General features: G+C 37.7%; 1 protein-coding gene across 8 annotated transcripts in view; it reads right to left on the reverse strand.

Annotated features, from left to right (window-relative positions):
• Window positions 1-26385, reverse strand: part of DMXL2 (Dmx like 2) — a 155151-nt gene that overhangs the window by 43279 nt on the left and 85487 nt on the right. For all 8 annotated transcript variants that reach the window (XM_027570131.2, XM_027570130.2, XM_027570128.2 and 5 more), the window contains 5 exons: window positions 21481-21600; window positions 18929-19156; window positions 15322-16998; window positions 5172-5282; window positions 1024-1193 (listed from right to left, as the gene is read on the reverse strand). In XM_027570131.2, the coding sequence (XP_027425932.2) occupies window positions 1024-1193; window positions 5172-5282; window positions 15322-16998; window positions 18929-19156; window positions 21481-21600 (2306 nt within the window). The remainder of the gene's footprint in view (window positions 1-1023; window positions 1194-5171; window positions 5283-15321; window positions 16999-18928; window positions 19157-21480; window positions 21601-26385) is intronic.

A 26385-nucleotide genomic window follows, 5' to 3' on the forward strand; every position in this document is an offset into this window, starting at 1 on the left:
GACCCCACTGTCCCGCGAGGGTTCCACCCCCGCTTAGCCACTGGAGTGATATCCCTCAGCGGAGCCGACTTCTAAAAGGTCCAATTTTGTGCTCCGCGGCTCTAGCACTTGCCAGAAGCGGCCGGCGGAGGCCCCTCCCCCGCCGTCTATCCTCCCGAATATCACCTCGGATTCACTTCTCCGCACGTCCTACCTTCCAGTAAGTGGTCGCTTCTCTGTTCAGATAGTTGTTGCTACTCTCCTCTTTGATCTCCTGTTGAGTTCGTAGGTGTTCAGAATGGTTTGATCCCTATTCAGCTGAATTCCTGAGACCAGACGAAATCTAGGTCTCCTACTCCTCCGCCATCTTGCTCCGCCAAAATCAAAACCTTTTATTGAACGGTATTTTAAGTGGGCAAAGGAAGTTTGCTATTTATTAACCTAGCCATACAGAGAATCCTTTATATAAAAAGAACTTTTATATCTATAATGTACATACCTGATAACAACTTAAGTTTGCTTTCTAATTTAGATTTTTGTGTTTTCTTTTGTAAATACTGTTATTGAAGTATAGTTGACAATGTTAAAATAGTTTTGGGTGTATAACAGGGATTTGACAATACTATACATTATGCAATGCTCACCATAGTAAGTGCTGTCACCATCTGTCACAATACAGTGTTATTACAATCTTACTGACTATATTCCCTGTGCTGTACTTTTCATATCCATGACAAACTTCCAGTTATTAAAAAAAAGATTTTGAATTTTGTCAAACTATGACACACCTCAACTGAGAGCAGAAAATAAGCAATTCCATAAATATTATAAAGTCAGTATATATGCAAAAGGCAATTGATATACTACAAAAACATTTTATAAAGGTCAAGTTTTTGGAATCTCCAAAAGTTTTTATTTAAGAAATTCTCAAGATCTCAAGATGCAAAAACTAATTCCCCACTACAGATTTTCTGGAAGATAGTATCTTTTAGATAATATCTTTAAGATTTTTTTTAACTTAAGCATCCAATGAAATAAAATTACCTTTTCAATGCATCTTCGAAGAGTGTTAATATTCCTGACCCACCAACCTATTCCCATAGCTCTTAACTCAGACCATTGAGGGTCCCCTCTCTGAATTGCTGGAATCATATTAATCAGTTCTTCTTCAGCCTCAGAATGAAAAGCCCAGGCAAAATGGCAGGTAGACACACCTAAATTAGAAATACAAAATAATAACCTTCAGAACTATGTCAAAAAAAGAACAAAAATAATTTTTCACATAGTCATGTAATTATTCATTCATTCTGGAAAGAACTTTCGAGCAGAAAAAAAAACGGTAAAAGGACGTCTTTCATCATTTGGGATTTTACACTATAAACTTTTAAAAATAAGAGCAATGGCAGAATACATAAACCAAAAATCTCTATCTTTTTTCCAAAGTATTTGCTTTTTTTCTCTGCAAAAATAAGGACACTAAAACTTAATCACTGGAAAGATATTTGAACATAGAGTCATTTATACGTGCACACACCAAACTTATCAACAGTGAAAGCTTTGGTCAAGTCAAAATATCTTGGTCTGTGTCCTTGGGTGTTTTTTCACAGCAAGCCACTTGCTTGCAGACCATATCCTTTAGCACTGAATACTGAAAACTGCCCCATTCATCCCTCTGGCCAAAGAGCTAAATATCATTTCACAGTAAGGTCTCACCTTCAAGACAGTTGCAGGGAATAACAACAGTCAGGAGATACATTCCTCTGCCTTCTGCACCCTGGCTAAAAGTAGCTTAAAGCTGCCTAATACTGATGGTATATGGCAAACTCTTTTTGTCATAATAGAAGACTGACAGGGATCTAGGTTGTATTTAGAGGCAACACCATCAGACTTGGGAGTACAAGGGAGTTTATCAACAGTTTAACTACTGAGAACACCTTATCCCACTTAGAGCAGGTGAAGAGGAAACACGAGGGAAATGACACACACAAATTGATGAGAGATAGTGGGAAGCCAGAAAGAATTCCCACAAGAGCCTAGAAAAGAAGCCAGACTCGTGAAAGTAGCCATCTATAAGGACCCATTTTGGAGCTCATGTCTGAAGTCAATGATAGTCACATTACAGCCCAGGCTTCTCAATGCTAGAAGACCATCAATGTTACTAAGTATAATTTTTTCATTGACAACTACTATATAGACTTCCAATATAGTTTAAAACTTTTCTAATCATTACTGCTTCACAATAGTTCCTTCAAAAAGTATAAAAAGAAAAACTATTATGACCATTTTGAATAATAATCTTAAGTCTTTTAAATTTCCCATTGCTAACATTTATATACAACTGTGCTTGAAATCACAGCACACACACACACACAAAATCAACGTAACAAGCCTTGACTGACACCATAAATTTAGGGGAGAATGGTCAAAATTTAATAACACCAATTTGTAGTTTTTCAGAACCCAAAAGGCAGATTAATTTTTAAATCTTTGCTGTATTTAAGAAATAAACACTACATCAAATAACTGATACTTTCCTTTAGAAGTTGCTATTACATAGCAATGCACACAGTATACCTTTGCTAATAGCAAATTTATAATATAAAGAATGTAAAATATATTACATTTTATACCCTTAAATGAAATGTGATTAATTAAATTTTTGGTATGATTAAGTGGAAACAAAAAACACAGGGATGTCAGGGGAATTAGGTCCAGAAGGCAAGATTAAGAGAGCAGTGAATATATTTGGAAGCCTAACTATTTGTGTTTATTTCAGTATAAGCATTGCATTGTAAGTCATATACTCACAAGTAAAGCTGATGTTTCGGGAATATCTGCCAGATAGTAATCCAGTAGATTTGCATACTTGTAGCGTACTGCCACACACCCTGATTTGAGATACAAGGATTTATATCAGCCCCCTGTTTTACAGATTAAAAAATCATAACTACAGAGTTTAAGATGACCTGCTCCATATCTTAATACCAAAAAAAACAAAAAAGATATTAAGAAAAAAAAAAGAACAGGGGCACCAACAGGTAGTTATTTATTTATTTTTTGCCTACCAATAGCAGGCTATTCTTTGCAGTTTTTCTCTGTTCTTCTTAGCCTTTCTATCTGTATACTATCTACTAAGCTTTTTCCCTGAAAACTGTTCCTAATATCATCACCTATAATAGCAGTCACTTCTTATGTGCAGTGTTTTATTTTTTTATTTTTTATTTTTTTAAAGATTTTATTTATTTGACACACAGAGAGACAGCAAGAGAGGGAACACAGGCAGGGGGAGTGGGAGAGGGAGAAGCAGGCTTCCCATGGAGCAGGGAGCCCGACGCGGGGCTTGATCCCAGGACCCTGGGACCATGACCTGAGCCGAAGGCAGACGCTTAACAACTGAGCCACCCAGGTGCCCCCTTATGTGCAGTGTTTTAACTGCATCAAAGAGAAAATGGAATTTTCAATTCCACAACTGTCATTAAGTGATTCAGTACCATCTATCATTTAAAACTAAAATGTGAAAGAACCTCTAGATACCATTTTTTTAAACCTAATCAAATGGCACAGATTGTTTAGAATGATAACATCAGGGGTTGACAATGGGTTAAGTTCTGGAATCATCAAACACTGCTTCCGGGAATGTAAATGAGTACAGTGTTTCTGTCTGGGGCAATACTTATCAAGAGTTAAGAAATTTCACTCTTAAATACAGAGAACTGGTGGTTGCCAGAGGGGAGGTGGTGGGTGGATGGGTGAAACAGGACAGGGATTAAGAGTACTCTTATCTTGAAGAACACTGAAAAATGTACAGAACTGATGATTCATTGTACTGTACAGCTGAAACTAACACTGTATATTAATTATACTTGAATAAAAAAAATACTAAGATACAGTTATGTTCAGAATTTAGAATACTGGCCTGGCAATACTATAAAGTGTTGACTGAAGCATTAAAAATAAAAACAAACTACCTTAAACAAAAAAAAATTAAGAATTTTCAAGCTCTCTGATTCAGTAATTCCACTGTTGGAAAAGTAACATGAGGAAATAATCAGATATATATATATATATATATATGAATATTTATATGCAGAGTTATAGCGTCATTCATTACAGTGATCAAATAGAAAAGAAAACCAGCAAAATTTATCTCAAAAATAAAGGACTGGATAGATGAAACATAGTTTAGAAACATGATAGAATATCAGACAGCTGTATAGGATTATATTTTCAAAGAACATTTATGAGGGTAAAGGGTAAGTGCTATGGCTAGGAACAACAAATTATAAAGCCTGGTATTCTAGTTCCTACAATACTAAAGCATTATTTATGGGGCTGTGTCCAGGATGCTGGTTTCAAAAGGAACATAGTCTAATGAAGACTGCACTGGGCTGGGATTCTATTTCCAACCTCTATTAATAAATAACCCTATATCTTGGGCAGGTCACTTTATAGTTTCAGTTTTTTATTTTTTTTAAAGATTTTATTTATTCATTCATGAGAGACAGCCAGAGAGAGGGAGAGAGAGAGAGGCAGAGGGAGAAGCAGGCTCCCCGCAGAGCAGGGAGCCCAACTCGGGACTCGATCCCAGGACCCTGGGATCATGACCCGAGCCAAAGGCAGATGCTTACCAACTGAGCTACCCAGGTGCCCCTAGTTTCAGTTTTTTAATCTGTAAATTAGGGGGCTGACATAAATTTTTACATCTCAAATCAGGGTGTGTGGCAGTACGCTACAAGTATGCAAATTTACTGGATTACTATCTGGTAGATATTCCCAAAACATCAGCTTTACTTGTGAGTGTATGACTTATAATGTAATGCTTATATTAAAATAAATATAAATAATAATACATAGGGCAAAATTCACATAATTTTTAAAGAAAAGATATCAGACATCAAAGAAGTTCAGAGCCACTTTTTTATGGCCTTAGGCATACGAGGTTTACTCCTAAGCTACTATGACTTTAGTGAGTAAAAGTCTGAAAAACTGAGAGAGAAGAGCCAAAGTCACAGAGTAGAGCTGGAAGAGGCACAGAGAAGGGTAAGTGGGTACCATGGGACAAGAAGATCTTAAGGCTAATGGTAAGTATGCATGTAATGACTTAGCTAATTTTTCTATCCAAATACAAATACAAATATTTCATTAAATATGAAATAAAAGTTGTGCAAAGCTTCAAACAAGGAGTTAAATACCTTGATGAAGTAGCTGTACTCGGTATAAAGGAGGCAGCGATGTCAAAAGGCATGTGTGCAAACGCATAGCTAGTAAGTATCTCAAACCACACTCGTCTAGTGTGTCTCTTCCTGCAAACAAACCAATAAAAAATTAGGAAATAAGCATTAAATTCAAAAATAACAATTTACATAAAATATGTGTTTGAGTGTATCCTTTGTCAACACTTGAATATCTTTATTAAAAATATATATCTTGGGGGGCGGAGCAAGACGGCGGAGGAGTAGGAGACCTAGATTTTGTCTGGTCTCAGGAATTCAGCTGAATAGGGATCAAACCATTCTGAACACCTACGAACTCAACAGGAGATCGAACAGGAGAGTAGCAACAACTCTCTGAACAGAGAAGCGGCCACTTACTGGAAGGTAGGACGTGCGGAGAAGTGAATCCAAGGCGATATTCGGGAGGATAGACGGGGGGGAGGGGCCTCCGCCGGCCGCTTCTGGCAAGTGCTAGAGCCGCGGAGCACAAAATCGGACCTTTTATAAGTTGGCTCGGCGGAGGGACGTCGCTGCAGTGGCTAAGCGGGGGGTGGAATCCTCCCGGGACAGTGTGGTCTCAGGACCCTTGGGGTCACAGAGAGACAGGGGGTGCCTGAGTGCGGCAGAGCTCCCAGGGATCGGAGCAGGGAAGCCGGCTGCAGAGACGGAGCCGAGGCGCGGGCTCTCAGCTCGGGGTGGCCATAAACTGTGATCTGCGGCCCAGTCGGGGCACGGCTCCCCCAGCAAGGACCCAACAAGCAGCAGATCCGGGGAGACTCCCCTTCCTTCCCGGGGAGGAGCGGTGCGGGAACGCACTGCAGGGATCTGCTGGTTTGGAGACTCCGAGCGGGGTCGGGTGCCAGAGATAGCAACGCTCGATCACAGGCCGGGTGAGCATGGAGTGCGGCCGGAGACCGGGGACACGGAGTGACTGCTTTTCTCTGGGGGCGCACTGAGGAGTGGGGCCCTGAGTTCTCGGCTCCTCCGGGCGGAGACTGGGAGGCCGCCATTTTCGCCCTGGTCCTCCAAAGCTGTGCCGAGAGCTGCAGGGAACAAAAGCTCCTGAGAGCAAACTGGAGCAGCTTCCTTAGCCCGGACCGACAAGGGCGGGGCAATTCCGCCTCCGGCAAAGACATTTGGAAACCACAGCAACAGGCCCCTCCCCCAGAAGATCAACACAAACAGCCAGCAAGCCAAGACCAAGTTGATCGATCAAGGAGAAGAGGAGAACTCCAGCGCTAGGGGAATACTGCACATAGATTCATGGCTTTTTTTTTTTTTTTTTTTTTTTTTTTTACCATGATTCATTATTTCATCAAAGTTAATTTTTGTTGACTTTTTTTTTTTTCTTTTTCCCTTTTTCAACCAACATCTTATAAATCCCTTTTTTTAAAAAAAAAAATTTTTTTTTTTCATTTTTAGAGTCATATTTTATCCCTTCATAGTAGTTATCCTTGTTTTTGGCATATATGTATAAGTTGTTCTCTCTTTAAAATTTTGAGGTACAGTTTCTTCTAACAGATCAAAATATACCCTAAATCACTAGTGTATGGCTTTGTTCTAGTCTCCTGCCTGATCACATTCTCTCCCTTTTTCCTTTTTTTTTTTTTTTCCTTAAATCTCTTTCTTTTTTCAAACAACTTATCTTACCAAGTCCTTTTATAAAATCTTTTATAATTTTCATCTTTACAGTCATCTTCCATCCCTTCATTGTATCAACCCTTATTTTGTACATATATGTCTTTCTTCCTTTAAAATTTTAGGAGGCACTTTTTTCTAACAGACCAAAATACGCCCAAAATCTAGTGTGTGGCACTGATCTATGCACTAGCCTGATCATATTTGATCATATTCTGCCTTTTTTGAATTGTTTTGTTTTTGTTTTTATCTTTTTATCTTTTTTTTTTTTTCTTTTTCTCTTTCTTTTTTCTTTCTTTCCCTTTCTTTTCCCCTGGTTTCAGGTCTTTTCTGATTTGTATACAGTATATTTGCTGGGGACGTTGTAAACCTGTTAGCCTTTTGTTCTCTCATTCATCTATTCTCCTCTGGACAAAATGACAAGACGAAAGAAATCACCTCAGCAAAAAGAACAAGAGGTAGTACCGTCAGCCAGGGACCTACTCAATACGGACATTAGTATGATGTCGGACCTAGAGTTCAGAATCATGACTTTAAAGATACTAGCTGGGCTTGAAAAAAGCGTGGAAGTTATTAGAGAAACCCTTTCTGGAGAAATAAAAGAACTAAAATCTAACCAAATCGAAATCAAAAAGGCTATTGATGAGGTGCAATCAAAAATGGGGGCACTAAATGCTAGGATAAATGAGGCAGAAGAGAGAATCAGCGATATAGAAGACCAAATGATAGAAAATAAAGAGGCTGAGAAAAAGAGAGAGAAACAACTACAGGATCACGAGGGCAGAATTCGAGAGATAAGTGATATGATAAGACGAAACAACATTAGAATAATTGGGATCCCAGAAGAAGAAGAGAGAGAAAGAGGGGCAGAAGGTATATTGGAGCAAATTATAGCAGAGAACTTCCCTAATGTGAGGAAGGAAACAGGCATTAAAATCCAGGAGGCACAGAGAACCCCTCTCAAAATCAATAAAAATAGGTCAACACCCCGACATCTAATAGTAAAACTTACGAGTCTCAGAGACAAAGAGAAAATCCTAAAAGCAGCTCGGGAGAAGAGATATGTAACCTACAATGGTAGAAACATTAGATTGGCAACAGACCTATCCACAGAGACCTGGCAGGCCAGAAAGGACTGGCAAGATATCTTCAGAGCACTAAACGAGAAAAATATGCAGCCAAGAATACTATATCCAGCTAGGCTATCATTGAAAATAGAAGGAGAGATCAAAAGCTTCCAGAACAAACAAAAACTAAAGGAATTTGCAAACACGAAACCAGCCCTCCAAGAAATATTGAGAGGGATCCTCTAAGCAAAGAGAGAACCTAAAAGCAGCAAAGAGCAGAAACGAACACAGACAACAGACAGTTAACAGTCACCTTACAGGTAATACAATGGCACTAAATTCATACCTTTCAATAGTTACCCTGAATGTAAATGGGCTAAATGCCCCAATCAAAAGACACAGGCTATCAGATTGGATTAAAAAACAAGACCCATCCATATGCTGTCTGCAAGAGACTCATTTTACACCCAAAGACACCCCCAGATTGAAAGTGAGGGGGTGGAAAACCATTTACCATGCTAATGGACACCAAAAGAAAGCTGGGGTGGCAATCCTTATATCAGACAAACTAGATTTTAAAACAAAGACTGTAATAAGAGATGAGGAAGGACACTATATCCTACTTAAAGGGTCTATCCAACAAGAAGATCTAACAATTGTAAATATCTATGCCCCGAACATGGGAGCAGCCAATTATATAAGGCAATTAATAACAAAAGCAAAGAAACACATTGACAACAATACAATAATAGTGGGGGACTTTAACACCCCCCTGACTGAAATGGACAGATCATCTAAGCAAAAGATCAACAAGGAAATAAAGACTTTAAATGACACACTGGACCAAATGGACTTCACAGACATATTCAGAACATTCCATCCCAAAGCAACGGAATACACATTCTTCTCTAGTGCCCATGGAACATTCTCCAGAATTGATCACATCCTAGGTCACAAATCAGGTCTCAATCGGTACCAAAAGATTGGGATCATTCCCTGCATATTTTCAGACCACAATGCTTTGAAACTAGAACTCAACCACAAGAGGAAAGTCGGAAAGAACTCAAATACATGGAGGCTAAAGAGCATCCTACTAAAGAATGAATGGGTCAACCAAGAAATTAAAGAAGAATTAAAAAAATTCATGGAAACCAATGAAAATGAAAACACAACTGTTCAAAATCTTTGGGATACAGCAAAGGCAGTCCTGAGAGGAAAGTATATAGGAATACAAGCCTTTCTCAAGAAACAAGAAAGGTCTCAAATACACAACCTAACCCTACACCTAAAGGAGCTGGAGAAAGAACAGCAAAGAAAGCCTAAACCCAGCAGGAGAAGAGAAATCATAAAGATCAGAGCAGAAATCAATGAAATAGAAACCAAAAGAACAGTAGAACAGATCAACGAAACTAGGAGCTGGTTCTTTGAAAGAATTAACAAGATTGATAAACCCCTGGCCAGACTGATCAAAAAGAAAAGAGAAATGACCCAAATCAACAAAATCATGAATGAAAGAGGAGAGATCACAAGCAACACCAAAGAAATACAAACAATTATAAGAACATATTATGAGCAACTCTATGCCAGCAAATTAGATAACCTGGAAGAAATGGGTGCATTCCTAGAGATGTATCAACTACCAAAATTGAACCAGGAAGAAATAGAAAACCTGAACAGACCTATAACCACTAAGGAAATTGAAACAGTCATCAAAAATCTCCCAAGAAACAAAAGCCCAGGGCCAGATGGCTTCCCAGGGGAATTCTATCAGACATTTCAAGAAGAATTAATACCTATTCTCCTGAAACTGTTCCAAAAAATAGAAATGGAAGGGAAACTTCCAAACTCATTTTATGAGGCCACCATTACCTTGATCCCAAAACCAGACAAAGACCCCATCAAAAAAGAGAATTACAGACCAATATCCTTGATGAACATGGATGCAAAAATTCTCACCAAAATACTAGCCAATAGGATCCAACAGTACATTAAAAGGATTATTCACCACGACCAAGTGGGATTTATCCCTGGGCTGCAAGGCTGGTTCAACATCCGCAAATCAATCAATGTGATACAATACATTAACAAAAGAAAGAACAAGAATCATATGATCCTCTCAATAGATGCAGAAAAAGCATTTGACAAAGTACAACATCCTTTCTTGATCAAAACTCTTCAGAGTATAGGGATAGAGGGTACATACCTCAATATCATAAAAGCCATCTACGAAAAACCTACAGCGAATATCATTCTCAATGGGGAAAGGCTGAGAGCTTTTCCCCTAAGGTCAGGAACGCGGCAGGGATGTCCACTCTCACCACTGCTATTCAACATAGTATTAGAAGTCCTAGCCACAGCAATCAGACAACAAAAAGAAATCAAAGGCATCCAAATCGGCAAAGAGGAAGTCAAACTCTCACTCTTTGCAGATGATATGATACTTTATATGGAAAACCCAAAAGACTCCACCCCAAAACTGCTAGAACTCATACAGGAATTCAGTAAAGTGGCAGGATATAAAATTATTGCACAGAAATCAGGGGCATTCCTATACACCACCACCAAGACAGAAGAGAGACAAATTAAGGAGTCGATCCCATTTACAACTGCACCCAAAACCATAAGATACCTAGGAATAAACCTAACCAAAGAGGCAAGGATCTGTACTCAGAAAACTATAAAATACTCAGGAAAGAAATTGAAGAAGACACAAAGAAATGGAAAAACGTTCCATGCTCATGGATTGGGAGAATCAACATTGTGAAGATGTCAATGCTACCTAGAGCAATCTACACATTCAATGCAATCCCCATCAAAATACCATCCACTTTTTTCAAAAAAATGGAACAAATAATCCTAAAATTTGTATGGAACCAGAAGAGACCCCGAATAGCCAGAGGAATACTGAAAAAGAAAAGCAAAGCTGGCGGCATCACAATTCCGGACTTCCAGCTCTATTACAAAGCTGTCATCATCAAGACAGTATGGTACTGGCACAAAAACAGACACATAGATCAATGGAACAGAATTGAGAGCCCAGAAATGGACCCTCAACTCTATGGTCAACTTATTTTTGACAAAGCAGGAAAGAATGTCCAATGGCAAAAAGACAGTCTCTTCAACAAATGGTGTTGGGAAAATTGGACAGCCACATGCAGAAGAATAAAACTGGACCATTTCCTTACACCACACACAAAAATAGACTCCAAATGGTTGAAAGACCTAAACGTGAGACAGGAGTCCATCCAAATCCTAAAGGAGAACACAGGTAGCAACCTTTTCGACCTTAGCCGCAGCAACTTCTTCCTAGAAACATCGCCAAAGGCACGGGAAACCAGGGCAAAAATGAACTATTGGGATTTCATCAAGATAAAAAGCTTCTGCACAGCAAAAGAAACAGTCCACAAAACCAAAAGACAACCAACAGAATGGGAGAAAATATTTGCAAATGACATATCAGATAAAGGGCTAGTATCCAAAATCTATAAAGAACTTATCAAACTCAACACCCAAAGAACAAATAATCCAATCAAGAAATGGGCAGAAGACATGAACAGACATTTCTCCAAAGAAGACATCCAAATGGCCAACAGGCACATGAAAAAGTGCTCAACATCGCTTGGCATCAGGGAAATCCAAATCAAAACCTCAATGAGATACCACCTCACACCCGTCAGAATGGCTAAAATTAACAAGTCAGGGAACGACAGATGTTGGCGGGGATGTGGAGAAAGGGGAACCCTCCTACACTGTTGGTGGGAATGCAAGCTGGTGCAACCCCTCTGGAAAACAGTATGGAGGTTCCTCAAACAGTTGAAATTAGAGCTACCGTTCGATCCAGCAATTGCACTACTGGGTATTTACCACAAAGATACAAATGTAGGGACCCGAAGGGGTACGTGTACCCCAATGTTTATAGCAGCAATGTCCACCATAGCCAAACTGTGGAAAGAGCCAAGATGCCCATCGACAGATGAATGGATAAAGAAGATGTGGTATATATACACAATGGAATATTATGCAGCCATCAAAAGGAATGAGATCTTGCCATTTGCAACGACGTGGATGGAACTGGAGGGTGTTATGCTGAGTGAAATAAGTCAATCAGAGAAAGACATGTATCACATGACCTCACTGATATGAGGAATTCTTAATCTCAGGAAAGAAACTGAGTGTTACTGGAGTGGTTGGGGCTGGGAGGGATGGGGTGGCTGGGTGATAGACACTGGGGAGGGTATGTGCTACGGTGAGCGCTGTGAATTGTGCAAGACTGTTGAATCACAGATCTGTACTTCTGAAACAAATAATGCAACATATTTTAAGAAAAAAGAAAAAGAAGATAACAGGAGAGGAAGAAAAGGGGAGTATGTCAGAGGGGGAGACGAACCATGAGAGATGATGGACTCTGAAAAACAAACTGAGGGTTCTAGAGGGGAGGGGGGTAGGGGGATGGGTTAGCCTGGTGATGGGCATTAAGGAGGGCACGTTCTGCATGGAGCACTGGGTGTTATGAACAAACAATGAATCATGGAACACTGCACCAAAAACTAATGATGTAATATATGGTGATTAACATAACAATAAAAAATTAAAAAAAAATATATATATATATCTTTACAAAAAGTATTTGTAAATACTAAAACTCCCAAATGAAAAATGTGTGGGGAAAATATAATTACCTATTAGTACAGGTAGTAACAGTACTTACACCTACTCATAATAAATGAAATCTTGAAATACAATAAAAAAATATATTAACTATAGTAAGCTAGGTACAATCTTAAGAAGCATTTCCTACGTGAATTCAGATGAGATTTAAAAGACAGGAATTACAGATCTAAAATAAAATCACTTATTTATTATCATTATTATTAAAAAGGTAGTATTTTCTAGTCTGGTTAGCTCAACTGATATATAGTACTATGAAAGATTTAAAATCCAATTCCCTAGGCTAGTTTTACAAAGCTAAGGTTGACCCTTAACCTAATTTCACAATATTACTCCTATTTAAAAGTTGCACAAAGGTATGAAAGTGTGGTGAGTTTAATTAAAATTATAGCCACTGTTGGAGGAAAGCAATGCAAAAGTACGAACAGCACCCAGACCAGTAAGTGCCACTTAGAAAGTACCAAGAATGTTGAATCAAATAATATTTTCTAGAAGAAAATAAAATGTTTTAAATTCTCAAAGTTCAAGTTTCAGCTCTACTTCCCATTAGCTATTTTCATTCATCCATTCATTCATTTCTCTATTCAACAAATCAAGCATCTACTACAGGTGAGCCACAGTTTAGGTGCTGGGGATTTGGTGGTAAATAAGACAAAATCTCTCCTCTCACAGTGCTTACATTTTAGGAGACAAAAACAAACAACAAAGAAACAATGTGTCTGATGGCAAGTAATGCTACAGAAAGAAATAAAAAGCAGGCTTGACAGAAAGAGAGTACTGGAGCAAGAGTGTTCTATTTTATATAGTGTAGCCAGGGAAGAACTTTCCAAGAAGATGATGTTTCAGCAGAAACCTGAGGAGATAAGGGAATGAGCTGGGCATAAATTTGGAAAATGAGCATTCCACACAGAGGAAACAAAATGTGCAAAGACCGTGAGACAGAACCGTGTCTATCGTCTTCCTGGGACACAAGGAGGCCAATGTAGTAGAGTGAAAATGAATGCAGATCACACGGGGCCTTGTGGACCTCTGCAAGGATCTGGCTTCTATTCTAAAGTGAGATAGCAAGCCACTGGTGTATGCTGAGCAGAGGAGAGATTAAATGTGATTAATCGCTGGTTCCTATGTGGAAAACAGACCGAGGTGCCAAGAATGAAGCAGTTTTGGAGACTTTGTCGATAACCAGGCCAGAGGGGACAGTGACTTGGACCAAAGTGGTAATAGGAGAAGTGGTGAGAAATCACTGGATCCTGAATGTAGGAGAACTGGTAGCATTTGTCCAAAGACTGCATATGGGGTGTAAGAGAAAGGAGAGTCAGGAATACCTTTAATTCCACTGGGAAGAATTCATTTACTTAGAATCCATTTACTGAGATGTGCAACATACTAACTCTGAGCTTCAGTATCCCACTGTGAAATGGACACATTAATTCCTGCCTTAGTTACCTCATGAAAGGGCACTGTGACCAGGATGAGCCATTTTAATATTGCCCAGCCAATCACACAGTTCTGAATCAGAAAGTTTAGGCTATTTTTTCCATGGATTGTGGCCTATTTTCTTAATATCCTAGAGTAAAAACTCTAAAGTTTCCAACAAAGGCTTAAGACTATTCTGGGGAGAACCTTGCTCTATTGTACACAACACCTCATAATCATTAGGATTTGTTTTAATTAACATGTTTAGGAAATTGGTCACAGGCAAAAGCTTCTAAGGTCTCTAGTTATTTTAATCTACAAAGAGAAAACTTTGGGGATATATTATAAGGAGATAAACCTGTATGAAGAGATATATTCCAGGTAGCTTTGAAGAACAGTCTTTTTTCCTCAAATTTGGAGGTCTTGTGAAATAATAAGAGTACACGCTGGGAGGCAATGATGTATCCACATATGAACCCCAGTTCTGCCATTTACTACGTGTGTGATCTTATATGTCACTTAATCTCCCTAAGGATCAGTGTCTTCATCTATAAAATTTAGTATAATAATAGCTACCTACCAGAAGATTGCTGTGATAATTAAGTATGAAAAAGTACATAAAGTGCCTGGCACATAGCAACTGTTCACTCCTCCACAATGTTTACTGAATGAATGAATGATCAATAATTTTCGGTCTCCTTGGCTAATGCCATCATTTACAATCAACACCATTACCTTCAACTATCTGCATAAAAGAGAATGGGATCTAGTTTCAGGAGACAGCCAAAAATGGTCTGGTTACAGAGCAAATTAATCAAGACATACATTAGAGTGAAATGTATTAAAACCTGTTTCTCAAGAGACGTTCCAGAGAAAATTAGGTAATTGTAAAAAAAAAAAAAATTTATACTTAGAAAAGGGAAGAGGAACAAGTTCAGTTCACGAGGTCCCTATGAGCCTCACAGTTCAATAGTAAAATTATCAAATGGGCTATTATTACTAAAAGTAAAATAAAAATTAAAATAAGCCATAGGAGTCAATATGTTTGAAAAAACAAGACTACATAGATCTAAAATGACACAAAGCTTTCAGTGTAAAAACTCATGTGAGAATGCACACAGATATCACAAATCCATGAAGTCATATGTGCAAGTCATAGCCTACCCCAACTGTCTTTTCTTTCACAATTAATCATATTATGTAACAATAATTGTCTACTAGAGAGGTCTTGTCACCGCAAGGTTTAAAGAAAGACTGCAATTTAATATGTGAGTCATTATATACATTATAGAAATGACTCTATTCATGATAACTTTGTAAATTTTAGTGAGAATATTTACCTGAATAACTCTTATCTCTGTTTTCATCAAGCTCCGTACTGGTGGTAGCCACCGTATCAGCCAAAGCTACAAGGAACATCTGCTCCAAACGGGTAAGGCCTGGTAGACTTGAGTGCATAAGATGACTTGAAAGTACCCTAGCATGTTCTTGGCCAAAGTAAGCGGGTCCATACTGAGAAAGATTTATTACTTTTGACTTGTTTTCTCTCTGTTCTGGCTCTAAATCTATATCATCTGTTGTTATATCCTGGATTTGGAACAGCTCTGAATACTGATCTTCTGGTTCACTTTTGGTATGATCTTCATAGCTCTGGGGTATTTTTGTACTTTCTTCTGAAATTCTGTAGGTTGTATCTTGATCTGCAGCAAGCAGTGCATATAGTGGTAGTGGAGGAATAGAATCTATCTCAGTATAATCTCGAGTACCATCCTTTCCTATGGTGACGGTATCCTTCGCCGTACTGCCACTTACGCTAATGGTTCGGGAAAGATGTCGCTTAGTCCCTTCTCCAGCATCAGCATCTCTAACTATTGCAACTTCACCTGCAATGCATTTTACTAAATGAGAGAGAATAGCTTTAGCCCTCCGAACTTTCCCTAAATCCATCAATTCTAACAGCTGAGTTGGATGATACTGTGGGAGAGTAGGGGAAAGTACATGTGCGGCCTCAAATAAGCCACCATCCTGAACTACAGTTGGTGAACAAAAAACATCATCAGCAATAGCTGTGCCTTCAACAATACTTTTCCTTGATAACATACTGGATTTAAAGGCAGAATGATCTTGTATTGCTGTCTCTTCTGCATCAGGACTATCAGGTTCAATGTCTCCAAATTTGACAGCGTGCTTCCACTGTGCATACACGTGCATTTCACAATCCATTCCTACCACCAATATCCCATCTCTCACCCAGGAGAGAGAAACAGGCAGCGAAGGTGTACCATCAACAGAAGACACCAAGTCTATAGATCTAAGAAGAACCCATCTTGACCTAACTCCTTGCTTGATACTACCACCTAGTGGTAAAGTAATGACAGCTACTCCATCCTTACTATTGATTTGCTCAGTCACAATTCCTGAAAGCCGCCCGTACATGAAGATATTAGCACCAACCCCCACTGTGAGAATGTGGGAGCCATCTTCTTTTGATACCCAGTCCAAATGTACTAAATGTTTGATATTTGGAATAAGGTATCTATCCTTGCTCAAAAGTGCATCTGATTTACTGTACACAAACAGATTACTGTCAACACTGACCCTTGAATCAAGTACACTCCCAACCTTGACCAAATCATCAAGATGAATTGTTTGTTCTAGAACCCATTCTGATCCTCCTGTAGATTCACATTCAAAGATGCAAACATGCATGGAAAATTCTTTAGAAACAAAACCATTGTGGTGGACTGGTTGTTTGTAAGCCACGGCAAGGCGACCCGTGTAGGAACAGCTAACAGCAACTGGTCTTCCCACAATGTTCACTGTACTGCTGTTATCTTCTCCTTCATCATTCATCAAGGGCCATCTCCTCCAATGGTAAGTTTCCTTCTCATCACTTTTGCATTGTAGGTTGGCTTCCATACTACACTTCCAGAAGCGTACTTTATTGTCAGAACAAGTTGTAACCACTAAATAAGGTGCAAGGCACACCGGATAAATTGAAGAAGAACTCAAATGACCTTAAAAAATAAAAAGCAGATAGTCATGATAATAGAACCACAAAATAAAATGCTAATAATCAAGTTCTACAATGTCATAAATACAAAGCCACTATAAGCTTCTTCATTATAATTCTGCAAACCCCCCTTAACTAGTGCTTTACACTAACCATCCACTGGCCAAGATATCTACACAAGTCTTGAACAGCCCATTGGTGAAATGAAATTATGAATAATCACTTAATTAGTTCTTAGGTGATTAAGTTTAAATGAGGTGAATATTCCATTAAAATAAAACTCAAACACAATAAAACAAGTCAACCTGTTATCACTAAATCTGTTACCTGCTGTAATTTACATAGGCCTTCACTACATGCCTCGCTGGACTTTCAGTCTCCGCTTGTTTTCACTTTCATCAGAGATGCTTAAGCCATCACTACAGTTTCCCATTCAAATGCCCCTAACCCAGCCCCTGAATAATCCAAACCCTATCTGCCCCTACCAACAAAATGTTTTCAGACAGCTAAACAGACTGCTAGATCTCACCATTTCTATAAGGTTAATTCGAACTCACAACATTGAACCAGAATCCTCATAATTAATCCTGACTGCCAAAACCAACACTGCCCATCCACTGTCAACTGTAACGTGAGGAGTAACAGTGATAAGGACTGGGGTCAGAAGACCTGGATTCAAGTTCTAGTCCATCAATAACTCTGAAATGCTGGGAAAGCCACTTCAACATCGGAGCCTTTTCCATCTAAATATTAGGGGTCATGTTACTACTTCCCTCGGAATGTTACTGTCAAGTAACATATTTAGAAGCATTTTACAAAGCCTCTGCAAAATATAATTTATTATATTACCAATTCTGATAAACTTGTGTATACCCCAAACTTTCCAAACACTTTGAAAGACTAAAAACTGGCCCAGAATGCACCTGCCACAAAAGCCTAGAGTAAACCGTTAATGTGATCTTTCCAACTCTGAATTCAAACCTATCTTATGGATGAAAAAAGAACCTTCATACTCAAAATCATTCACCAGTAATTAGAACAGTCTTGAACCTCCAATTTCAGTTCCCAAAAATAATATTCTGGGAACTCGTTAATAATAGTTCTACAAGTGACAGATCATTTTAAATATACCTGCCCTCCAAACTATCTGCCTTGTTAAATTCAGTATCATTCTAGGCTAGCCAAACTATAACCGTGCATCCTACATATCTTCCCCACACTACCTGCCAATTCCTGCTCAAACATATTTAATAAAGGTGATACATGATTAGCACAACGTGCTAATGAACAGCCTCAATTTAAAAAAAGTTCCAACGATTTGCAAATGAACACATTTGTTCTTTGCAACTGTACTATCATATTATTCCTATTCGTAGGAAATCATAGTGCAGGCAAGAAACTTCACATCAAAACTTATCACTTTCCCTCAGGCTGATTACCTTTATCACAGGAAACTTTCCAATAAAGACATGTTTCTTTTTTTTTTTACCTCTTTAAATTTTTTATTGTTATGTTAATCACCATATATTACATCATTAGTTTTTGATGTAGTGTTCCATGATTCATTGTTTGTGCATAACACCCAGTGCTCCACGCAGAACGTGCCCTCTTTAATACCCATCACCAGGCTAACCCATCCCCCCACCCCTCTCCCCTCTAGAAACCTCAGTTTGTTTTTCAGAGTCCATCGTCTCTCATGGTTCGTCTCCCCTCCGACTTACTCCCCTTCATTCTTCCCCTCCTGCTATCTTTTTTTTTTCTTAATATATATCGCATTATTTGTTTCAGAGGTACAGATCTGTGATTTCTAAACAGATAAATCATTACTAGAAAATTACAATTGTCCACATAACACATATTTCAGAAAGGTTCATCCATTTTACCCACTGAAGGCCACTCTGAGCTACAACTGCCCAGTCTTCAAGTTACCTTACCTGCGGAAGGCGTTGCTCTTATTACTTCAACTCCTTCTGGGAGATCAAGAGGTTGGCTATAGACCAGTCTAGAACTCAGAATAAGTTTACTAGCAGTTTGAAGATTGGCAATTGATGCAGAGTGTGGCATGGGGCTCACACTAGGAGAAGTTTCTGGAGAGGAGTCTACATTCTTCTGTCCAGGGACTGAAAGTAGACTCTCTGATGAAATGCCTTCTGAAGCTTTAGCTTTGAAGATAAATTATGAAATATATTACTATCATCACTATATACATAAGCTAGAATAATACTTTGTTATCATTTAAGAAACAAAGACTTTAAAAGTACTTCGGAGACAAGGACAATTTTCAGACTTTCGCTCGGCTACTTTGACAGACTTTTTTTTTTTATTTTATTCTTAGCATCACCAACTCCATCACAGAGACTTAATCACAACGTGTAAAAACTAGAAAAAAAAAACCTCAAGTTATTTCGTCCAATGTTCTCAAATTTTAAAAAGGATCAAAAGCTTGGGGTGCCTCGGTGGCTCAGTTGGTCAAGTGTCTGACTCTTGGTTTCGGCTCAAGTCATGATCTCATGGGTCATGGGATCCAACCAGTGGTCAGGCTCCCTGCTCAGTGGGGAGTCTGCTTGGGGATTCTCTCCCTTTGCCCCTCCCCCCCAACTTGTGCACTCATACACAGGCTCTCTCTCTCTCTCTCTCTCTAAAATAAATAAATAAATCTTTAAAAAGTATCAAAAGCTTGAGGAGAAACTTGTTACCAGGCAGATTCCTGGACCTCACCACAGAAAGACTGATTCAGTTGTTTTGGGATAAACACCAGAAATCTGCATTAATAAACGGCCCAGGTATTTCTGAAACAGAGCATCGTGAATCAAACTTTGAGAAATGGCAAGGTATTGCCTCACATAGTAAATGAAAGAATTTAAGTTCAGAGAGCTTCATGACTTTCCTACAGTCATATAACTAGCTCTACTCTTGCATTTTTGTGAAACAACATGTAACACCAAGAATGAAATTCAAAGGCTTTGAAAGAACTTTTGGATTCCTGCTGCCTCAAGAAGAGTAGGCTCAAACGGGTACAGGTAAAGGTTCTATCAAATCATTTGGCTTTTCTAACCCAAGTTCATGGCTCAGTTAGAACCATTTATAAGGTTATGTGATACTGTGAATTACAAGGGGAACAACAAATATTAGTTGACTGTATTAAATGTTTAATGTGTATAAAATCAGAATTATATAACCACCAGAAAAAATAAAATCTTTTAAAAGATTTTGAGTTAACCAGTTTAAAGCAGATTCAGTTTCATACGGCTGTCTGTGCAGTTCATTTTAATAATTATCTCTCAGAAAGTAAAAGTTTGTTCTAAAAAGAAGGATCCATGATCAACATCTTTGCTTCATACTACAGATTTTCTAATTTGCTAAGAAATCAATATGAATGTGTACAGCAAAAGCAGGGCTAATATAACTTATCACTGTTGGGATTTCTTAATATTCTACAAAAACAGATGACTTATGTATGAGCTTCAGATGCTCAATCGTATTTTTATAAATAGCAAATCTGCTTCTCTTAGTGATTCTTTTTTTTTTTTTTTTAAAGATTTTATTAATTTGACAGAGAGGGACACAGCGAGAGAGGGAATACAAGCAGGGGGAATGGGAGAGGGAGAAGCAGGCTTCTCTCTGAGCAAGGAGCCTGATGCGGGGCTTGATCCCAGGACTCTGGGATCATGACCTGAGCCGAAGGCAGGCGCTTAATGACTGAGCCACCCAGGTGCCCCAGTGATTTTTTTTTTTTAATTCAATTAGCCAACATATAGTACATCATTAGTTTTTGGTGTAGTGTTCAATGATTCATTAGTTGTGTATAACACCCAGTGCTCATCACATCACGTGCCCTAATGCCCATCACCAAATTACCCCATCCCCCCACCCACCTCCCTTTCCACAAACCTGTTTGTTCCCCAGAATCAAGAGTCTCTCATGGTTTGTCTTCCTCTCTGATTTCTTCCCATTCAGTTTTCCCTCCCTTCCCCTATGATCCTCTGCGTTATCTCTTATATTCCACATGAGTGAAACCATATGACAATTGTCTCTCTCTGACTGACTTATTTCACTTAGCATAATACCCTCTAGTTCCATCCATGTCGATGTAGTGATTCTAAAGCTAAGTACATTATGTCAGATGAAAGTGTGTATTAATCCACAGAAAAGTACAATATTAATTTTACAGGCAAAACAAATTTATAGAGACATAGTGTCTAGAACAGAGTCATAATAAGCATTAAATAAATATTAACTGAAAAAATAAATTGATCAAACTTTTAAAAAATATGTCTAATGTGCCCACAGACTGGTTTCGTTTTAGATTAGTCAGCTTCATCAATTATTTATGATCTTATAATTAAAAGCTTGGCATATCCATTCTTCAATCCAGCAACTCAATTTATAGTTCACTGGATCTTCATTTTAAAGAATTAACCAACCTAAAACATACTCAGTAAACTGAATTTATTTCACATCATCTCTGCATAAAATAATTACTTACCTAAGCATGCTTGTACAGACTTAAGATGAAGGTGCCACATATGGAGAACAGAGTTATTATTGCTGTCCTTTTCAATTACTACTAGAAAGAACTTTTCTGAAAATGGTGGTGGACGATATCCTATTGTTCAAAAGAAAAGTATATTTAAGTTATAGTTCTACTGGGTTAAAAGAAAGACATTTTAAAAAACTTCTCTTGATATGTATACAAGTTGGGAGAAAGAGGGCAAAATAGATATTTAGGAATTTTATGTAATTTTTGTGCCAAAAGTTAGGTAGCTATCAAAGACTAATGGGACTATGTCCAAAGTACACAAAAGCCAACATGAAGTTATACCTATTGGTCAAAGATGGGACAATCTGAGTGTCAAAGAATAAAAATGAATACAATTTATTAAAACATATTGACTATATAAAAAACCATGAGCTCATAAAAATATGAAAACAGAAAGAGAGGGCACGTAAGAGAAAAAGGAAAGGAAGGACAAGAAGAAACAGAAGGAAGAGAAGGAAGAGAAACAAAGAGGAAGAGGAAGAGGAAGGGAGAGACAGAGCAAAAGAGGAAGTGTGCAAGAGCACACTCAGCTTCACCAGATGCTCCTCACAGGAACAGGGACACTAACTCCTCACTTGGAAAACCAAACTAACATTTATCCTCCTTCTTATATGAAAATAGCGCTTTTTTTTTTTAATTTAAAAGTCATGGGGGAAGGGGAGTAGTGGTGGTATAGAAGAAACTTGTTAGAAACTTTATGCATTTCTTTTATCAAAAGACATTGTGGATATAATTTTCCCTGCTGACAATTATATTTTTCTTTTTTTTTTTTTAAAGATTTTATTTATTTATTTAATTGACAGAGAGAGAGAGAGACAGCGAGGGAGGGAACACAAGCAGGGGGAGCAGCAGAGGGAGAGGGAGAAGCAGGCTTCCCGCCGAGCAGGGAGCCCAATGCGGGGCTCGATCCCAGGACCCTGGGATCACGACCTGAGCCGAAGGCAGACGCTTAACCGACTGAGCCACCCAGGCGCCCCACAATTGTATTTTTCACATATGAAAATAAAATCTACACAAAACAAAAACTTTGTATTTTTTATTTTCCTTTTAATTCTAGTAGAGTTAATGTAAGTGTTCTACTAGTTCCAGGTGTACAATATAGTGATTCAACAATTCCATACATTACTCAGTGCTCATCCTGACAAGTGTGCTCCTAATCCCCTTCATCTATGTCACCCCTCCCCCCGCCCACCTCCCCTCTGGTAACCATCTATTTTCTATAGTTAGGAGTTAGTTTTTTGGTTTGCCTCTTTTTTTTTCCTTTGTTCAATTGTTTTTTTCTTAAATTCCACATATAAATGAAATCGCATGGTATTTGTCTTTCTCTCACTGGCTTATTTCACTTCTCATTATACTCTCTAGCTCCATCCATGTTGCTACAAATGACAAGATTTCATTCTTTTTTATGGCTGCATAATATTCCATTGTGTATATATACCACATCACCTTTATCCATTCATCTGTCGATGGACACTTGGGCTGCTTCCATATCTTGGCTATTGTAAATAATGCTGCAATAAGCACAGGGGTGCATATATCTTTTCAAATTAGTGTTTGTATAGTCTTTAGGTAAAAATACCAAGTAGTACAATTACTACATCATAGGGTTGTTCTGTTTTTAAATTTTTGAGGAAACTTCATACTGTTTTCCACAGTGGCTGTGCCAGTTTACATTCCTATCAACAATGCATGGGGATTTCTTTTTCTCCACATCCTCGCCAACACTTGTTATTTCTCATGTTTTTTATTTTAGCTATTTTGACATATGTGAGGTGATATCTCATTATGGTTTCAATTTTAATTTCCCTGATGAGTGATACTGAGCAAAAACTTTCTTTAAAAATGAAAACCCATAATGACAACTCCTTGGCAATGAGCACGGCTAGAGCTCTAATTGTGGTCTTCAAATACCACACCCCATTAAAAAGAACAGTCTGGAGTGATGACTCCATTCTTGCAAAGGGTATCTACAACATGAGCCTAGGATAACTTATGGTACCCGAAAGAAAGTAAAATAGTAAGAATAATAAGGCTGTGTCAAAAGGACTCAGGACCAACTTGAAAGGGTCCTCACTAGCCTAATATAGGACCATGTGAGCATTAAAAAGAATAATGACTGAAAACTGACTGAAATATGCTAAGTATATAAAAATCATGAGTGATGAGTACCTCTTTGTATCTATATTATTTTTCTATAAAGAGTTTCTAAAAAATGGATTCATAATGATACTCAAAAGAAAAAGAAAGCTAAACAACAACAATAACATATTCATCAGTAATCCCTGGTGATAACTTGGGCACAAACTCCCTCCTCTGAAATTGCTAATTAAAGGGAAGGAACTAAATACTTACCCTGCCTTTCCTAAAAATAACTCTATTTCAAAGTAACCAAATAGCTCTAGTTGATAAGGGAAAGCTTTTCTTTACAAATACTTTCCAGCTAATAAATAAATGAGAACTGATAAAGTTAGGAAATTGTAATTTTGCAATCTTTGATGTAATAATGGGTTCAAAAACAACATTATTTGAAGAAACCGTGGTATAGTAGATTGCAGCAAACATTACATTGGAACCACCACCTGAATCTTCTGCATCTTAGCATCACTAAAAATGAGACATCCTAAGTGATGTTCTTTCTTATGTCCTTCTAGGAAGGACACAGCATCACCTAGGAAGTTGAACCTGGATCTAATAAAATCTACATAGGTAATCTCCTGATAGGAGAAAGTTTGAATAACACCCTAAGTAACTAGTTAGGGAAATTCTTACAAAATAATTTTCTCTAAAACAAGTAAGTGGCATGATGAGAGAATAAAAAGTGGGAGTCACTTTAGATTAAAAGACCCTTAAACAATGAAATACAATGTATAGATTTCATTTGGATATGGATCCAAACAAATGAAAACCAAATAACTTTTGACATTTTTGAGACAACTGAATAAAGTAAATATGGACTAGTTGTTACATAATTCTGAGGAATTTTGTTATTTATCAATGTGATAATGGCACTCATTTAAGAAAGTCATTTTTAGAAATGTATGTGGAAGTACACAGGAGTTAAACGTGATGGCTGGGTTTGTTTTAAAATATTTCAGGAAGGGGCGCCTGGGTGGCTCAGTTGGTTAAGCGGCTGACTCTTGATTTTGGCTCAGGTCATGGTCTTGGGGTCATGGGACTGAGCCCCACATCAGGTTCTGCACTCAGCAGGGAGTGTGCTTCAGGGTTTTCTCTCTTCCTCTGCCCCTCCCCACTCTTGCTCACTCTCTAAAATAATTTTTTTTCAAAAAAACTTTTTAGGATAAAAGGAAAATAGGATAGATAAAGCAAGTGAAACAAAACCTTAAAATCTTTAAACTATGCACTCTACTTTTGTCCACAATTGGCATTTTTCTTAATTAAAAGAGAAATTAGAGGAGTGCCTAGTAGACCTTGGGACTCTTGACCTCAAGGTCATGAGTTCAGGCCCCATGTTGGGCATGGAGCCTACTTAAAATAAATTAAAAGAGAAATTAATTTTTAATTAAAACTTAGAAAGTACAAAATAAGGCAGGGGCAGGGAAGAAAGAACTTATGCCTATCAAGTCCTTTAAGAAAATAGCTATAAAATCAAGACAAATATCAAAGAAACTGCACAAAATCTAAAGGAAAACCAAGAAAGACATTAGGAAATCTTTTGGCCTAATTTTGCAATGACATAAAGAAATATCAAAAAAGGGAAATAAAAAAATATTCTTAAATATAAGTCTTTCAATTAAAAATATAATAAAATACTGAATTTCCATAAGCATTGTTTCTAGTAGGTTGGTATGAATTTCTTCTTAGAGGTAGAATGATAAACAGTACCTAGGTTTGTGGGAAAGCATATAAAAAAGTTCAACCCAGATAAAGGTGAAATATTATGGAAAAGCACATTTTAAATCTATAAAGCAGTCCTGTTATACCCTACTGATAGTAAAATAAAACCATGTGACAACTGTATAACTTATTAAGAAGAAAAGTATTAATGTAAGAAGATGCATGAAAGGAAAAAATTACTAGTGAGTGGTGAAGACATGTCAGAGAATTCCTTCTTATTTTTCACTAAAGAAAAGGCAATCACCTATACAAATTTGGTACAAATACTGTTCATAAGTGTCTATATATAATTCTGTGATACAAGCTACATCAAAAAAATTAATTATGTCCATTTAGATACTTATGATCTATAACCAAATTAGATAAAGTATCTGGAAACCTTTTGTAAACTAAAAAAATGTTCATCATATAAAATGAATTCTTAAAGTAGAACATGTCTTTCCTTCTTTCAAATAGAAAATATTCTATTTGTTCTATGTTCACATATGTTCTACATTCAAATAGAATATGACTGTTTTATAATTACAAAGTTAGAACTTTTAAAGGGAACATTTTAAGCTAAATAATAAAGTTTAAACATCATATGGGGTCTATTCTTGAAGGCTCTTATGGAGAACTACTTTCTTTCACATACAAAAAACAAATACTACATATCAGAGGGGAACACCGTTAGATGGTACCTTTAATTCACAGTGTACCTGAGGTTCCTGATATACCATACAAAACAATGTCTTATATATTCATCAATGGTCTTCAGCAATGTACTGGGGACTTTTAAAAACTTACACTAAAGTTAACTGGTTTGCTTGAGATACCACAGGGAACTTACTACCAATCGAAGTAATTTAATTGCAGAATTGAACAATTAAAATTACTTTTTAAAACAATTAAACTAGGATTCATAAGTAACATTTTCTTGGCAAAAGTCTATGCCACTGGTGAAACTGTCTTTCAAAAAATGTAATTTTCACCCACATGCCTTCTTCACATACAAAC

The sequence above is a fragment of the Zalophus californianus genome, chromosome 6, assembly GCF_009762305.2.
Source record: "Zalophus californianus isolate mZalCal1 chromosome 6, mZalCal1.pri.v2, whole genome shotgun sequence".
Classification (NCBI taxonomy): Eukaryota; Metazoa; Chordata; class Mammalia; order Carnivora; family Otariidae; genus Zalophus; species Zalophus californianus.